The sequence below is a fragment of the Oncorhynchus gorbuscha genome, linkage group LG18, assembly GCF_021184085.1.
Source record: "Oncorhynchus gorbuscha isolate QuinsamMale2020 ecotype Even-year linkage group LG18, OgorEven_v1.0, whole genome shotgun sequence".
NCBI classification, from domain to species: Eukaryota; Metazoa; Chordata; class Actinopteri; order Salmoniformes; family Salmonidae; genus Oncorhynchus; species Oncorhynchus gorbuscha.
This window is the reverse complement of record NC_060190.1, coordinates 38699665-38718548: the sequence shown is the minus strand read 5'-3', so window position 1 is coordinate 38718548 and position 18884 is coordinate 38699665. Positions and strand designations below refer to the sequence as shown.

Sequence of the window (18884 nt, the reverse complement as noted above, 5' to 3'; positions counted from 1 at the left end):
TGCAGTTTTTTAAATTGCAATCACTGGAATATCATTGCACGCGCGAGCATTCTCTCGCATTCAAATGGCATCCTAGAGATCTCTCCCTCATATAGTGCATCTATATATAGTGTATGTGGACACCCCTTCAAATGAGTGGATTAGGCTCTTTCAGCCACACCAGTTGCTGACAGGTGTATAATAGCAGATAGCAATGCACTCTCCATAGACAAACAGTGAAGGGAAATATTAATGCTACAGCATACAATGATATTCTAGACGATTCTGTGCTTCCAACTTTGTGGCAACAGTTTGGGTAAGGCCCTTAACGGTTTCAGCATCACAACGCCCCTGTGCACAAAGCGAGGTCTATACAGAAATAGTTTGTCGAGATCGGGGTGGAAAGAGCACTGACCTTAACCCCATCGAACAACTTTGGGATAAATTGGATTTCCGATTGCAAGCTAGGCCTAATTGGCCTACATCAGTGCCCGACCTCACTAATGCTCTTGAGGCTGAATGGAAGCAAGTCCCAGCAGCAATGTTCCAACATCTAGTGGAAAACCTTCCCAGAAGAGTGGAGGCTGTTATATCAAAGGGGGGGGGACCAACTTCATATTAATGCCCATGATTTTGGAATGAGATGTTCGACGAGCAGGTGTCCACATACACTACATGAACAAAAGCATCTATCCTCCTAGCCAACCTCTTAAGATAATAAATTCAATGCAGTATAAGCCTTATATTTAGCAAATTAATGATGGGTTATGCATAATATGCTTCTAACATACAGCCTCTGTTACTTGCACAATACGCAAGTACCTGTGCTCCGCTTGTCTCTCCTTAAATAAAAATGCTCCTTAGCTCTGAGTCCCATGCAGGAAAAGGTAGACTAGAATAGCTTGTGACGGCCGGCCGCCCAACAACCTGCCCGCTCGACCCTATCCCCTCCTCTCTTCTCCAGACCATTTCCGGAGACCTTCTCCCTTACCTCACCTCGCTCATCAACTTATCCCTGACCGCTGGCTACGTCCCTTCCGTCTTCAAGAGAGCGAGAGTTGCACCCCTTCTGAAAAAACCTACACTCGATCCCTCCGATGTCAACAACTACAGACCAGTATCCCTTCTTTCTTTTCTCTCCAAAACTCTTGAACGTGCCGTCCTTGGTCAGCTCTCCCGCTATCTCTCTCAGAATGACCTTCTTGATCCAAATCAGTCAGGTTTCAAGACTAGTCATTCAACTGAGACTGCTCTTCTCTGTATCACGGAGGCGCTCCGCACCGCTAAAGCTAACTCTCTCTCCTCTGCTCTCATCCTTCTAGACCTATCGGCTGCCTTCGATACTGTGAACCATCAGATCCTCCTCTCCACCCTCTCCGAGTTGGGCATCTCCGGCGCGGCCCACGCTTGGATTGCGTCCTACCTGACAGGTCGCTCCTACCAGGTGGCGTGGCGAGAATCTGTCTCCTCACCACGCGCTCTCACCACTGGTGTCCCCCAGGGCTCTGTTCTAGGCCCTCTCCTATTCTCGCTATACACCAAGTCACTTGGCTCTGTCATAACCTCACATGGTCTCTCCTATCATTGCTATGCAGACGACACACAATTAATCTTCTCCTTTCCCCCTTCTGATGACCAGGTGGCGAATCGCATCTCTGCATGTCTGGCAGACATATCAGTGTGGATGACGGATCACCACCTCAAGCTGAACTTCGGCAAGACGGAGCTGCTCTTCCTCCCGGGGAAGGACTGCCCGTTCCATGATCTCGCCATCACGGTTGACAACTCCATTGTGTCCTCCTCCCAGAGCGCTAAGAACCTTGGCGTGATCCTGGACAACAAACTGTCGTTCTCAACTAACATCAAGGCGGTGGCCCGTTCCTGTAGGTTCATGCTCTACAACATCCGCAGAGTACGACCCTGCCTCACACAGGAAGCGGCGCAGGTCCTAATCCAGGCACTTGTCATCTCCCGTCTGGATTACTGCAACTCGCTGTTGGCTGGGCTCCCTGCCTGTGCCATTAAACCCCTACAACTCATCCAGAACGCCGCAGCCCGTCTAGTGTTCAACCTTCCCAAGTTCTCTCACGTCACCCCGCTCCTCCGCTCTCTCCACTGGCTTCCAGTTGAAGCTCGCATCCGCTACAAGACCATGGTGCTTGCCTACGGAGCTGTGAGGGGAACGGCACCTCAGTACCTCCAGGCTCTGATCAGGCCCTACACCCAAATAAGGGCACTGCGTTCATCCACCTCTGGCCTGCTCGCCTCCCTACCACTGAGGAAGTACAGTTCCCGCTCAGCTCAGTCAAAACTGTTCGCTGCTCTGGCCCCCCAATGGTGGAACAAACTCCCTCACGACGCCAGGACAGCGGAGTCAATCACCACCTTCCGGAGACACCTGAAACCCCACCTCTTTAAGGAATACCTAGGATAGGATAAAGTAATCCTTCTCACCCCCCCCCCTTAAAATATTTAGATGCACTATTGTAAAGTGGTTGTTCCACTGGATGTCATAAGGTGAATGCACCAATTTGTAAGTCGCTCTGGATAAGAGCGTCTGCTAAATGACTTAAATGTAATGTAAATGTAAGCTTGCTGGACATAATTTTTTTAAACATTTCTAATACCGATACACTATTCCAATAGGAACGTAGGCTCTTCATTTGCTGAATGTTAAAATACAGCAGCCAATAGAACTCAAGGGTAGTTTAAAAGAAGCGTGAACGTGCGATGGCGATAGGCTGTAGCAGTTATTCATTCAGACCCGTTCAATCGTCGTGAAGAGAAGTGAAAGCCTTCATCTAATTCTAGTCCAATATTCTAGGATGTCATTATAATGAGGACTTATTTCATTTGACTGTTGAAAGCGAGGAAGGAATGAAGCAACAACAGAGTGATAAAAAAGGAGGTAATCTAATAACATTAGGGGACATGTTATGGAAGTGATATATGAGTCAGCCTACTAATTATACAAATTGGCTGTATTACATTTCAAAATTAAGATCTAATTCGCTAGCCTATGCTTGCAACATTGTAGGCCTCATGGGCTGCACCAGAACCCATGTTCTCTTCTGCTTTATCATGGTTTGAACGATGGGTGTAATTCCAGTCCATATAATACAGTACAGTAACGCAGTTCACACTAAAAACATTAGCCTACGGGAGCTAGTTTCATTTATTTACCCAAGAGAGAATATACAGTGCGAACTGGCTTGCTGGAAAGGTGGTATCCTATGATGGTGCCACCTTGAAAGTCACTGAGCTCTTCAGTATGGGCCATTCTACTGCCAATGTTGTCTCAGATTTATGCACAGAATAATACAAAATGCCCCGAGAGCATGTTGCAGACAGACAGATGAGTGGCCACAACTACAGTAGCTAGCTACATCATGGGCTTTTTAAAAATGTTTTTCTGTCATGCATAAATGTGTAGTAGCCTATATCATAGATGTATTGGATAACGGCACAATCATTTGGGCTTGGGCTCAATAAATGTCGTTCATGTAGGGCTCATAAAATGTATGTAATATATGGCTCATCAGGCTCAGGTTAAAATGTTCATGCTTATCAAACCGCCAATCAAATCCAGACATATTTATATGCTTTATAATGCTTTTGAATAACACTTCCGGTTTGGCAGGAAATACTGGGTTACCTGGGAGAAGAGTAAGTTGTAAAACACCAGGAAAATATTCAACCTTAAAACAAGTCCTCAATGAAGTGGTCTCACAAGTACAGTATCATTTTAATCATTTTAGTCAATAAAGATTCTTGCTACGTAGCTTAACTTTCTGAACATTCGAGACGTGTAGTCCACTTGTCATTCCAATCTCCTTTGCATTACCGTAGCCTCTTCTGTAGCCTGTTAACTATGTGTCTGTTTATCCCTGTTCTCTCCTCTCTGCACAGACCATACAAACGCTCCACACCGCGTGGCCGCGGCCACCCTAATCTGGTGGTCCCAGCGCGCACGACCCACGTGGAGTTCCAGGTCTCCGGTAGCCTCTGGAATTGCCGATCTGCTGTCAACAAGGCAGAGTTCATCTCAGCCTATGCCTCCCTCCAGTCCCTCGACTTCTTGGCACTGACGGAAACATGGATCACCACAGATAACACTGCTACTCCTACTGCTCTCTCTTCGTCCGCCCACGTGTTCTCGCACACCCCGAGAGCTTCTGGTCAGCGGGGTGGTGGCACCGGGATCCTCATCTCTCCCAAGTGGTCATTCTCTCTTTCTCCCCTTACCCATCTGTCTATCGCCTCCTTCGAATTCCATGCTGTCACAGTTACCAGCCCTTTCAAGCTTAACATCCTTATCATTTATCGCCCTCCAGGTTCCCTCGGAGAGTTCATCAATGAGCTTGATGCCTTGATAAGCTCCTTTCCTGAGGACGGCTCACCTCTCACAGTTCTGGGCGACTTTAACCTCCCCACGTCTACCTCTGACTCATTCCTCTCTGCCTCCTTCTTTCCACTCCTCTCCTCTTTTGACCTCACCCTCTCACCTTCCCCCCCCCCTACTCACAAGGCAGGCAATACGCTCGACCTCATCTTTACTAGATGCTGTTCTTCCACTAACCTCATTGCAACTCCCCTCCAAGTCTCCGACCACTACATTGTATCCTTTTCCCTCTCGCTCTCATCCAACACCTCCCACACTGCCCCTACTCGGATGGTATCGCGCCGTCCCAACCTTCGCTCTCTCTCCCCCGCTACTCTCTCCTCTTCCATCCTATCATCTCTTCCCTCCGCTCAAACCTTCTCCAACCTATCTCCTGATTCTGCCTCCTCAACCCTCCTCTCCTCCCTCTCTGCATCCTTTGACTCTCTATGTCCCCTATCCTCCAGGCCGGCTCGGTCCTCCCCTCCCGCTCCGTGGCTCGATGACTCATTGCGAGCTCACAGAACAGGGCTCCGGGCAGCTGAGCGAAAATGGAGGAAAACTCGCCTCCCTGCGGACCTGGCATCCTTTCACTCCCTCCTCTCTACATTTTCCTCCTCTGTCTCTGCTGCTAAAGCCACTTTCTACCACGCTAAATTCCAAGCATCTGCCTCTAACCCTAGGAAGCTCTTTGCCACCTTCTCCTCCCTCCTGAATCCTCCTCCCCCCCCCCCTCCCTCTCTGCAGACGACTTCGTCAACCATTTTGAAAAGAAGGTCGACGACATCCGATCCTCGTTTGCTAAGTCAAACGACACCGCTGGTTCTGCTCACACTGCCCTACCCTGTGCTCTGACCTCTTTCTCCCCTCTCTCTCCAGATGAAATCTCGCGTCTTGTGACGGCCGGCCGCCCAACAACCTGCCCGCTTGACCCTATCCCCTCCCCTCTTCTCCAGACCATTTCCGGAGACCTTCTCCCTTACCTCACCTCGCTCATCAACTCATCACTGACCGCTGGCTACGTCCCTTCCGTCTTCAAGAGAGCGAGAGTTGCACCCCTTCTGAAAAAACCTACACTCGATCCCTCCGATGTCAACAATTACAGACCAGTATCCCTTCTTTCTTTTCTCTCCAAAACTCTTGAACGTGCCGTCCTTGGCCAGCTCTCCCGCTATCTCTCTCTGAATGACCTTCTTGATCCAAATCAGTCAGGTTTCAAGACTAGTCATTCAACTGAGACTGCTCTCCTCTGTATCACGGAGGCGCTCCGCACTGCTAAAGCTAACTCTCTCTCCTCTGCTCTCATCCTTCTAGATCTATCGGCTGCCTTCGATACTGTGAACCATCAGATCCTCCTCTCCACCCTCTCCGAGTTGGGCATCTCCGGCGCGGCCCACGCTTGGATTGCGTCCTACCTGACAGGTCGCTCCTACCAGGTGGCGTGGCGAGAATCTGTCTCCTCACCACGCGCTCTCACCACTGGTGTCCCCCAGGGCTCTGTTCTAGGCCCTCTCCTATTCTCGCTATACACCAAGTCACTTGGCTCTGTCATAACCTCACATGGTCTCTCCTATCATTGCTATGCAGACGACACACAACTAATCTTCTCCTTTCCCCCTTCTGATGACCAGGTGGCGAATCGCATCTCTGCATGTCTGGCAGACATATCAGTGTGGATGACGGATCACCACCTCAAGCTGAACCTCGGCAAGACGGAGCTGCTCTTCCTCCCGGGGAAGGACTGCCCGTTCCATGATCTCGCCATCACGGTTGACAACTCCATTGTGTCCTCCTCCCAGAGCGCTAAGAACCTTGGTGTGATCCTGGATAACACCCTGTCGTTCTCAACCAACATCAAGGCGGTGGCCCGTTCCTGTAGGTTCATGCTCTACAACATCCGCAGAGTACGACCCTGCCTCACACAGGAAGCGGCGCAGGTCCTAATCCAGGCACTTGTCATCTCCCGTCTGGATTACTGCAACTCGCTGTTGGCTGGGCTCCCTGCCTGTGCCATTAAACCCCTACAACTCATCCAGAACGCCGCAGCCCGTCTGGTGTTCAACCTTCCCAAGTTCTCTCACATCACCCCGCTCCTCCGTTCTCTCCACTGGCTTCCAGTTGAAGCTCGCATCCACTACAAGACCATGGTGCTTGCCTACGGAGCTGTGAGGGGAACGGCACCTCAGTACCTCCAGGCTCTGATCAGGCCCTACACCCAAACAAGGGCACTGCGTTCATCCACCTCTGGCCTGCTCGCCTCCCTACCACTGAGGAAGTACAGCTCCCGCTCAGCCCAGTCAAAACTGTTCGCTGCTCTGGCCCCCCCAATGGTGGAACAAACTCCCTCACGACGCCAGGACAGCGGAGTCAATCACCACCTTCCGGAGACACCTGAAATCCCACCTTTTTAAGGAATACCTAGGATAGGATAAGTATTCCCCCCCCCCCCCCCCCCCCCCCCTTTAAGATTTAGATGCACTATTGTAAAGTGACTGTTCCACTGGATGTCATAAGGTGAATGCACCAATTTGTAAGTCGCTCTGGATAAGAGCGTCTGCTAAATGACTTAAATGTAAATGTACAGTAAATATGATGGTCTTATTTGTGATGGACATGTCCAATAAGCAGGACAAATGCATTTTATGCTCTAAAATAAAATAGAATAATTAGGGCTGTCAAAGTTAAAGCTGCAATATGTAACTTTTTGGGCATCCCGATCAAATTCACATAGAAATGGGACTTATAGATCCGTCATTCACATTGAAAGCAAGTCTGATACAGATTATTTTATGTTTCTTCCCTTATAATCAAATCATATTATGCCAGTTAATGCACTGCTTAAAAAAAAAAACAATATATCTCTTCGGGGCCAACATTGTTACAAATTCTAAAATGTTGATTAATTATTTTAATCGTTTGACAGTAGAATGTATGCACACATGACTGTAAGTCGCTTTGGATAAAAGCGTCTGCTAAATGGCATATATTATTATTATTATTATAATATATGCCATTTAGCAGATGCTTTTCTCCAAAGCGACTTAGTCATGTGTGCAACATTTTTATGTAAGGGTGGTCCCGGGAATCAAACCCACTATCCTGGCATAAGCACCATGCTATACCAACTGAGCTAATATCCTCCTGTGCACAGACTTCTCACCTTGTCGACGATGCTGTGGCTGCCATTATCGGCCACGGCCAACAGTTTCTCCTGATCACGTTTGGCATACATGGAGGCCACCCGGATAACGGGCAACGGCACATCCCGAGGGACAAACCTCACGCCGGCTGGCCCGGCCCACATCTTGATTTTCTTGAAGGCCTTGTTCCTGGCAGAGTAACGGGACTCACAGACGTACACGTCCTCTGGTCTTACTCCCTCAGGCTGAAGCTTGAAGTAATCCTGTAGAGGGGGAGCACACAGTTGGTCAGTGTGTTGGAGGGAATCAGTTTGAGGAAGAATCACTAATCTTGGCAATGAGTAGTTATTTGGGATACAAGGTGACTTGTAGATCAGTGGTTCTGCACAGTAGACAATGTAGACGATTTCAAAACAAACAATATAGACTACCACATGTCAAAATGAGAGGGATGATGCTTTATACAAGGCAGTGTATCTCATATTACAAAATTACATTACAATATTTAGCAACGGCAGGGTTTGGAATGAACTTTTTTTAGGACAAGGACAGATTTTTTTGCTTGTCTGAAAGCCCAAGTTACATGTCCAAAAATAAAAACTATAGTCTAACACCATGTTTGCATCATTGCATGATGCAAGGAACCACTTTACAAAATAAAATGCATTAGTATCTTTTTTTCTTTACCATAGAGATTCAGACAAAAAAAATATAGGTAACACTATTTGCATATTCAAGTTGCATATTCAACACTGCCCATTTAAGGCCATCCTAGAGGATGGTTTCAGAGGATGGTTTCAGGTCGCAGTTGCAAATGAGAACCTGTTCTCAACTAGCCTACCTGGTTAAATAAAGGTGAAATAAAAAAATAAAATGGTTGATGAAATATTGTAACATTACAATTACAACCAAATAATAAAATGATTCACTCCACGGTTTGAAATTAAGGGCGTCCTGTCATCCTTGGGGCGATAAAAGAAATGTCTAGGACGGTTCAAAGCAAGACTCTGGGACAGTTCTAGAAAGACCGATCCCAAATTCATACAGTGAGGATGATGCAACAGATCACTGTTTAGCCTTAAAATGTCGATACAGTTTTATTTCTTAATATTATAAGCTCAGCAAAGCGCACATGGCTGAAGGCTACATGTGAATCTTCCAAAATGAAATTAGAGGGAAAACGGCATTCTCAAAAGTGCACCACACGTGCAAGCGGTTTCACGTGACAGAGAAGAAAATATTAGTTAGAAATTAAGAAAAAGGGGTGACCTAAAGATGCATCAACTAGTGTACAAAAGAATCAAATACATCTGCCATTCCATTCACTCCGTTCCAGCCATTATTATGAGCCGTCCTTCCATCAGCAGTCTCCATTGATTTGTGTAATTAATTGTCTCATTAAAAAAAAGTTTGGCTACATTTTCTGGCAATTTCCCCATTTCAGCATGGGTTTGGATATGAGCCTGTAGTCAATATGCATATCCCCTACACTTTGACATGTAGGCCTTTTTATGTACATTAAACATGTATTTTGATATCATTCCAACATTGGCCTCTCTGATCCAATTCTGATCTGAGTAATTGCCTGAGAGATGATTTAATTTAAAAAATTTCAAATCAAATTTTATTTGTCACATACACATGGTTGGCAGATGTTAATGCGAGTGTAGCAAAATGCTTGTGCTTCTAGTTCCGACCATGCAGTAATATCTAACCTAACAATTTCACAACAACTACCTTATACACACACACACAAGTGTAAAGGAATGGATAAGAATATGTACATAAAAATACATGAATGAGTGATGGCCGAACGGCAAGGCAAGATGCAGTAGATGGTATAGAGTACAGTATATACATATGAGATGAGTAATGTAGGGTATGTAAAGATTATAAAAAGTGGCATTGTTTAAAGTGGCTAGTGATACATTTATTACATCAAGATGGCAAGATTCAGTAGATGGTATAGAGTACAGTATATACATATGAGATGAGTAATGTAGGGTATGTTAACATTAGTTGCATTGTTTAAAGTGGCTAGTGATACATTTATTACATACATTTTTCCATTATTAAAGTGGCTGGAGTTGAGTCAGTATTTTGGCAGCAGCCACTCAATGTTAGTGATGGCTGTTTAACAGTCTGATGGCCTTGAGATAGAAGCTGTTTTTCTCTCGGGCCCAGCATTGATGCACCTGTACTGACCTCGCCTTCTGGATGAGAGCGGGGTGAAGAGGCAGTCAGTGACGGCCCCAGACCATTAATCCTCCTCCACCTAACTGTACAGGTGGCGCTATGCATTGGAGCAAGTAACGTTCTCCTGGCATTTGCCAAACACAGATTCACCCATCGGACTGCCAGATGGTGAAGCGTGATTCATCACTCCAGAGAACGTGTTTCCACTGCTACAGACTCCAATGGCAACGAGCTTTACACCACTCCAGCTGATGCATGGCATATATATATATGTGTGTGTTCAAAATAATATATGCACATGCCTCATTTGTTTAAATACACTAGGTTCATTTGCATAGTGCATAAACCACAAAATTAACATAAAGAGGTGGAACAGGGTTGCAACCACCAAAAACTTGCTCTGTCTCGACTGCCTGATAAATTACTGTTAGCACGTTCTGTTGCATAATTCAACAGCAGGATACAAATAGCATTCAATAGCAGGATACCCTCGGATTAAAAACCAACACGCTTGTCTCTAGATTACACCCACCTATACACTTAACATTGTTTGCGAGATCAGACATAATATCAGTATAATCCGAATGTTCATTTTCTGAAGTTGCTTTCATTTCAGAGCATCTAATTTGTACACATTCAACTGTATTAAATGATCACTTTTTTCAATTCTACAAAAAAAAATTAACACCAATTAAAATAAAGTTACTTCTCTTTCTTGTGATGTTAAAGTGTCGAGACAACAGGCCTTACATTACATTCCAGACAAAGCTTTAGTGTTCTTAAAGATGCAACAGAAAGAATGTATTCCATTGAGCCCATTTCAGCAATTACTGGGGTGTGTTTGACAGGTCATTATAAACATCTCCGCAGTCATAACGTTAACGTGAAAAAGCGACAGGCACAAGTAAGAGCATGAATGAGTTGCAGGAGAGAAATAAAAGCACCCTTCAAACACAGGAAATAGATGGCTGAAGAAGACAGATCCTGAGGTAGGCGAGGCATGCATGAGCATAAAATTGCATACATCTATGGTCCCGGGGTGTGTATTATCAAAACCGTTCAGATATATAGGATAGCCTTACCTTGACAAACATGACCATGCATTTTGCCAGTATCTTGCTGACTGGTACTTTGTTGAAGTAGTCACTCTTGAAGACCTCTTGCTTGAGGAACTTGCGTGTGGCTAGATGAAAGGTCTCACTAGGCCTGTAGAACCAACAGCCATACAGCCACTTCTCACCTACACACACACACACACACACACACACACACACACACACACACACACACACACACACACACACACACACACACACACACACACACACACACACACACACACACACACATTACTAACAGGAGGGAGTGTCAGAAAGCAGTAAGTGTGTGTGTGTGTGTGTGTGTCTCAAAGCGTGCATTTCTAAACCTGCGTGTTGAGTTGGTTACCTGCTTCATCCTCCCACAGGCGCTCGATGCAGACGATGTGAGGCTTGAGGTTGGCCTCGGCTGGCTGCACGTAGACACAGTCACCCACGTGGTAGGTTCTGTTCTCAAAGCTGCAGTCCTGACGGTATGTCCTCTCTGGCCCCGCACCTCCCCCAGCTGGGTCCTCAGCCTTCTCTCCCTCCTCTGGAAGTAAATTAGAATATTATAATACCTCTCACATTGTATACGCTTCAGACTCAGAGTCTATGTCACATCAATCACCTGCACTGGCAATCACACACCAGCACAGATTTCTACACACGCATACCCGGCCACAACGCCATCACGCACTAACACACCTTTGTTCTCCTCCTCCTTCTTCAGTTTGTCCTCCTCTATCTCCTTAGGTAGTTTCTCTCTCTTTTCCTGCTCAACGTCATTGTGCAGGTGTTTGGAGGTGTAGCTGAGCGCAGGGGAGAGGAGGATCTCCCCATTCTTACACAGCTCATCCCGGATCTTTATAAAGAACTGCTGCAGCTCCACCGCATCCTCAAAGATCTCAGAGTCCGTCCTGGGAAGAGACAGGGCAAGGTGAGGGTTCTGGGGGTGGTTCAAGACTAAAAAAAGGTTGGAGAGTAATTCAAAAGGCCTTTCTAATGACTACGTACCTGTGCAGGCGCCTGGCCTTCTCCAGCACATTGAACATGTGCTCCTGGAACACGTCCAGCCTGCGGTAGCGTCCTCGGTCTATGTTGGCCCGGATCACGTCGAAGTTGAGCGGAGGGTTCTCCGGGCTGGTCGGGTCCTGTTGAAGTCAGTTAACAGTTTTATTTGTCGTTCAGAAAAACAGTTGCTATTAAAAACTCTGAATGACTTTGCTGATATCGTAAACATCAGTTATTTTTAAGAGCATAACCAAGGGCCATATGAGTGCTGAATTATGATAGATTTTGCCTTTTAGATCACAATGAATAAGATTACATAGACAGTGGGGGACCTGATCCTAGATCAGCACTCCTACCCTGAGACACTATGAATACGGCAGCACCAGGTAGAGTATGGGCGATCTCCTTTCTCTTACCTGGGCAGGGATCTCAGCCAGTGAGTCGCTGTAACACCTCCCCTCCTCGTCCTGGTGCGCCAGCACAGACACAAACAGGTTCCTGATCAGTTCCATGACCACTGGCCCTACAGCAGGGGGAGAGCCGCCGCCCTCCTCCCCTACCTCCTGCAGCCGCCGGGTATCCAGGAGCACGCGGTGGAGGAGCAGAGCGTCACGGTAGATCAGGGACTCTGGCTCGTTGTAGGTACAGGCGTTGTTGAACATCACTGCAAAGTCTTCCACCAGAGCATCCACGTCCTGGTATCGGCCTCCCGCCATGTGGCTGGAGAACAAGAAGAGAAGATCATTGCATTTTCTATTGAAACGGGGAGAAATATACACTGCTCAAAAAAACAAAGGGAACACTAAAATAACACATCCTAGATCTGAATGAATGCAATATTCTTATTAGAATGTGCTGACAACAAAATCACACAAAAATTATCAATGGAAATCAAATGTATCAACCCTTGGAGGTCTGGATTTGGAGTCACTCAAAATTAAAGTGGAAAACCACACTACAGGCTGATCCAACTTTGATATAATGTCCTTAAAACAAGTCAAAATGAGGCCCTCCCTACAACGCCTGGGCATGCTCCTGGTCTCCTGAGAGATCTCCTCCCAGACCTGGACTAAAGCATCCGCCAACTCCTGGACAGTCTGTGGTGCAACGTGGCGTAGGTGGATGGAGCGAGACATGATGTCCCTGATGTGCTCAATTGGATTCAGGTCTGGGGAAGGGGTGGGCCAGTCCATAGCATCAATGCCTTCCTCTTGCAGGAACTGCTGACACACTCCAGCCACATGAGGTCTAGCATTGTCTTACATTAGGAGGAACCCAGGGCCAACCGCACCAGCATATGGTCTCACAAGGGGTCTGAGGATCTCATCTCGGTACCTAATGGCAGTCAGGCTACCTCACACCATGACTGACCCACCACCAAACCGGTCATACTGGAGGATGTTGCAGGCAGCAGAACGTTCTCCACGGCGTCTCCAGACTCTGTCACATGTGCTCAGTGTGAACCTGCTTTCATCTGTGAAGAGCACAGAGATTGGCAAATTGCCAATCTTGGTGTTCTCTGGCAAATGCCAAACGTCCTGCACGGTGTTGGGCTGTAAGCACAACCCCCACCTGTGGACGTCGGGCCCTCATGCCACCCTTATGGAGTCTGTTTCTGACCGTTGACTTGGAGTTACATTGTGTTGTTTAAGTGTTCCCTTTATTTTTTTGAGCAGTGTATATATATATTTCTTTTTACATCTTTACTTAATATGGTTTGCTTTATGGATTCGTCATTTATCTCACTTCATTCAAATAAAGCTACAACAACCTATATAGTATTTATTTAATTATTCATTTTTGGAGGGCAAATCATACTCAAATGTCACTGACATTGTTGTTACAGTCAATTTTATTCTGATACCTGTTATTTTTGTACTATACTCTTCTTATTTTATTCTACTGAATGAAACGTTGTTTTTAGTTTGATCAGATCCCAACCCCAAGCGCAGTTTAGTGGATAAGTGCCCTGCTCAAGAATACTGACAAAAGCAACCCTCCAGTTGCTGGCTCACTCCACAACAGCTTTTCCCTGTCGGAGCTGGGATTCAAACAGGGCAACCTTAGTTCCTGGCCCACCTCTCTAACCACCCAGCAACCTAACCTTTAGTTAGCCACACACTAGTGGTGGAAGGGTCAGCTGTTTGTTCACTCGCACCCACCTGCAATCGCCACTATGCCCATGTATTGCCTTTACCTCCCTTATCCTATCTTATTTGCACACTGTATATAGACTTTTTCTATTGTATTGTTGACTGTATGTTTGTTTATTCCATGTGTAACTCTGTGTTGTTGTTTGTGTCACACTGCTGTGCTTTATTTTGGCCAGGTCGCAATTGTAAATGAGAACTTGTTCTCAACTAGCCTACCTGGTTAAATAAAAGTGAAATATAAAAATAATAATAAGAATTCAACAGAATGAATTCTTCAATCTAGTTGACATTGGTAAAGTTCTGTCATCTCTGCTTCTTTCGCGGAGCAAAAGACGTTTAGTGGCAGAGGAGAAAATGCAATAACTTAAAAAAAATAAAAAAATATTTACTGGGATTCAAACTTCCAAATGACATCAGTTTGACCGGTTGTAAGGAAATAGAAAGCTGTGAAAACAACCCAATATGTTTCTGATGAGATTTTAGTTCAGCTTGGATGCATATTTTATGTGGATGAAATACTATCAGCTTTTATGATGCTGATAAAGATAGATACTGTCTGTAGTGGTGCTAACTGTGCATTCACATTCTCTCAAGATACTGAAAGAAAGATTTTCTCTCAACTCATATTCCCAAGTCAAAATGTAGCCTACATTTAAGAAATGCTTAATTCTTCAGGAGATAATATTAAGGCTATGTGAGAGGTTATAGACCTAGTGTCCAGATTTCATTTTCCATTTAACCCATCCGAACAGTAGGCCACAGTTCCCTTAAAGTGTCATAGGCTTATTTGAAGTCCCAGTCTTGTGACTGTTGAATTTATATAGCCCTCACAATTACACATAGACTGTACTGCTATCATCCTTTTACCACATCTTTCCAAAACATTACATTTCTGGCCCTCCCTTCGCTCTATTTTCAACTCTCCATTTCACAGCTTTTCTCATATTGAATAAAACTCTTGACATTGTTCTTTTTTCCGCCGTGGATTAACGCTTGCTTTTCTTTTGCCCGTTCCCAAAATAATTTGTAGACTATTTGGCACGCGTACAGTTAGCCTAAAATAATGAAAGAAAAACCTCAATGTAGCCTATAAATATAAATTGCACAAGAATGATAAAACATCCATGAATGTAAGGCATTGTTTTCTCTTTATTCAACCCAGCCTTTATCCACACAATATTACATGACCCTAAACCCCCAGATATAACCGCAGGAACTGCGGGTTATGAGTCAACCCGCACATCACTACCACACACACACACAGGTTAGCCTCTAGCTTACCTGCGCAGGCGCTCCATGTCGATGGGCCTCTTGATGGTGGCGTAGTAGTCAGGCAGCTCGGCACGGGAGGGCAGGCGCAGGAAGATGGTGGAGATGCGTCGCCCCCTGGCGTCTGTGTAGTTCCTCACAGCGTCATACAGCTCGTTGAGGCGCTGCTGCAGGGGGGTCAGGCACTTATTGGACTTCTTAGGAGACACACCACTCTTCCCTACAGAGAGAATTCCGTGAAAATGTAATCAAAACAGCAAGATATACAGTTGAAGAGGGAAGTTTACATACACTTCGGTTGGAGTCATTAAAACTCGTTTTTCAACCACTCCACAAATTTCTTGTTAACAAACTATAGTTTTGGCAAGTCGGTTAGGACATCTACTTTGTGCATGACACGAGTCCTTTTTCCAACAATTGCTTACAGACAAATTATTTCACTTATAATTCACTGTATCACAATTCCAGTGGGTCAGAAGTTTACATACACTAAGTTGACTGGGCCTTTAAACAGCATGGAAGATTCCAGAAAATGATGTCATGGCTTTAGAAGCTTCTGATAAGCTAATTGACATAATTTGAGTCAATTGGAGGTGTACCTGTAGATGTATTTCAAGGCCTACATTCAAACTCAGTGCCTCTTTGCTTGGCATCATGGGAAAATCAAAAGAAGTCAGCCAAGACATCAGGAATGAAAATGGTAGACCTCAACAAGTCTGGTTCATCCATGGGAACAATTTCCAAATGCCTGAAGGTACCGTATTAACACCATGGGACCAATCAGCCGTCATACCGCTCAGGAAGGAGACACGTTCTGTCTCCTAGAGATGAATGTACTTTGGTGCTAAAAGTGCAAATGAATCCCAAAACAACAGCAAAGGACCTTGTGAAGATGCTGGAGGAAATAGGTACACAAGTATCTATATCCACAGTAAATATAGATATAAATATATCGATATAACTTATTATATCGATATAACTTGAAAGGCCACTCAGCAAGGAAGAAGCCACTGCTCCAAAACCGCCATAAAAAAGCCAGACTACGGTTTGCAACTGCACATGGGGACAAAGATCGTACTTTTTGGAGAAATGTCCTCTGGTCTGATGAAACAAAAATAAAACAGTTGGCCATAATGACCATCGTTATGTTTGGAGGAAAAAGGGGGATGCTTGCAAGCTGAAGAACACCATCCCAACCGTGAAGCATGGGGTGGCAGCATCATGTTGTGGTTGTATTTTGCTAACGGAGGGACTGGTGCACTTCACAAAATAGATGGCTTCATGAGTTAGGAAAATTATGTAGATATATTGAAGCAAGAATATCAGTCAGGAAGTTAAAGCTTGGCTGCAAACGGGTCTTCCAAATGGACAATGACCCCAAGCATACTTCCAAAGTTGTGGCAAAATGGCTTAAGGACAACAAGGTCGAGGTATTGGAGTGGCCATCACAAAGCTCTGACCTCAATCCTATAAAATAAATTGTGGGCAGAACTGAAAAAGCATGTGCGAGCAAGGAGGTCTACAAACCCCGACTCGGTTACACCAGCTCTGTCAAAAGGAATGGGCCAAAATTCACCCAACTTATTGTGGGAAGCTTGTGGAAGGCTCCCGAAATGTTTGACCCAAGTTAAACAATTTAAAGGCAATGCTACCAAATACTAATTGAGTGTATGTAAACTTCTGACCCACTGGGAATGTGATGAAAGAAATACATGCTGAAATAAATCACTCTCCCTCCCTATTATTCTGACATTTCACATTCTTAAAATAAAGTGGTGATCCTAACTGACCTAAGACAGGGAATCTTTACTCGGATTAAATGTCAGGAATTGTGAAAAACTGAGTTTAAGTGTATTTGGCTAAGGTGTATGTTTTCTTGGAATTTTTCAGAAGTAATGTTAAAACGCCCATAGAGAAGAGTCAAACACACTTAGTTTGAGCTTAGGAGATCCCATGTTGTCAGTGTCCTCCTCGGGAGAAGCTCCTAGCTCCTTCCTCTTGTCCTTCACTATCTTCTCCAGGATGCCAGCGTCGTTATAAACCTTCACAGCAAAACAACATCAGAACATGTCACTCAACCCTCCCTTTTGTTGTAAATTTAGCCCAGGGTTGTGTTCATTAAGGAATAGGATAGACAGCATTCAGTTTCTTACTGGACATGTTCAGGTAGTCAGTCCCACCCAGTTTTACACCTACTAGGGATACGGCAAAAAAAAAAAAAAAACGATCCAAATGTTGAAACTGACATTTTTATTTTTTCCAAAAATCGGGTTTCTGTTATAATGAGAAGAAGAAAAGATTCCACGTGAATTCATAATGCCAGCAATTCTTTGGGTCTCACTGTTTTCATAGCAAGCTAGCGAGATGGCGAGAGAGGGGAGGAGCACAGTACAGGCAGGTCGGCCACCTAGTAGACAGTCAGACCGTGCACTAGACCTACCTAACGACAATTTATTTTATTTTATCAAAAGCTGTATCTTGCAATGTAATAATCTCACAATGTCTTTCAACTTCAGTAAAGCAGGGCCTATCATCAACGAATGGCTGAGGATACTGAATGAACGAGATACAACACTTTGCTCTCACGCAGTATCTGCGCATGTGCACCGGTTCGCTTCACACTGTTCACAGCGACATGGCCCTGTGAGTGATTGGCTGTGGTCCTACCTGAGATCCCTCCTCGTTGTAGTGACGTGCATTGCGGAACATCAGCCTCATGTCGTCCATCAGGGCTTCTTCGGTGGCGTAGCGCTTTGAGCGGACGTTGTGCTCGATGGTCTTAAGGTCCATGGGCTCCAGGATCACCTGATTAGTAGGGAGGAGTTAGGTTCATAGATTAGTCGATCCACGGCATCTGTATCGATTCCAACATTGGGGAATAAAAATAACAATTCCAAGATATTTTCCATTGCTGAACCCAAGATACGCGTTTCAAATGAACAAGATTCTGCTTGGATATAAAATGTGTGGCGTTTCTCCACTGCAATAGGATACATCCAATACACCGGACTACATTTTGTCATGGAAAGTAAGATTGGTACGTTTAAAGAAAAACGTTGATTAATTGACCCTAGCAACGACCAACTAGTGGATTGTGAAAGCCTTGTGTTGAACTCATATCTACCTTGTAGTAGTCTGCGTAATCCTTCTTGGAGGGCTTGACCATGAACAGATCACAGAGCCTCCGGTTGGTGCCTGGCTCTCTGGCTTCAGTCACTGCAGCATACAGTGCCTTCATACGGTTCTTCATGTTCTTCTTATGGCTGCAGAGCAAGAGAAGCCTGGGTTAGTGAAGTTACTTTTTAAAATTAAATATAAAACATGTATGAATGCAATATTAGCTAACACAAGTTGTCAGGATAGCGAATTAATGCGTTATAGATTTGATCAAAAAAACCTGGCCGCCTGTAGGCAACTTGAGTGCAAGTGTTGCAGATCTACTTAGCTTGACAAAGGGCCAACTTATAACACAGGAGGCTGCTGAGGGAAGGACAGCTAATAACATAGGCTGGATTGGCGTCAATGGAATGGTAAACACATGGAAACCATGTATTAGATGCTTTCGATACCATTCCGTCCATTCTGTGCCAGCCATTACTATGAGCCCGTCCTGCACAATTAAGGTGCCACCAACCTCCTGTGACTTATAAGCAGCTGTTGTAGATCGACACAGAAA

General features: G+C 45.1%; 1 protein-coding gene across 4 annotated transcripts in view; it reads right to left on the bottom strand.

The window, feature by feature from the left end:
- LOC124002567 (protein polybromo-1-like) overlaps window positions 1-18884 on the bottom strand; it is a 43156-nt gene that overhangs the window by 9760 nt on the left and 14512 nt on the right. For all 4 annotated transcript variants that reach the window (XM_046310052.1, XM_046310054.1, XM_046310053.1 and 1 more), the window contains exons 12-21: window positions 18333-18471; window positions 17876-18013; window positions 17139-17250; window positions 15221-15428; window positions 12203-12506; window positions 11790-11926; window positions 11481-11692; window positions 11143-11325; window positions 10779-10936; window positions 7521-7763 (exon numbers count right to left, since the gene is read on the bottom strand). In XM_046310052.1, the coding sequence (XP_046166008.1) occupies window positions 7521-7763; window positions 10779-10936; window positions 11143-11325; window positions 11481-11692; window positions 11790-11926; window positions 12203-12506; window positions 15221-15428; window positions 17139-17250; window positions 17876-18013; window positions 18333-18471 (1834 nt within the window). The remainder of the gene's footprint in view (window positions 1-7520; window positions 7764-10778; window positions 10937-11142; window positions 11326-11480; window positions 11693-11789; window positions 11927-12202; window positions 12507-15220; window positions 15429-17138; window positions 17251-17875; window positions 18014-18332; window positions 18472-18884) is intronic.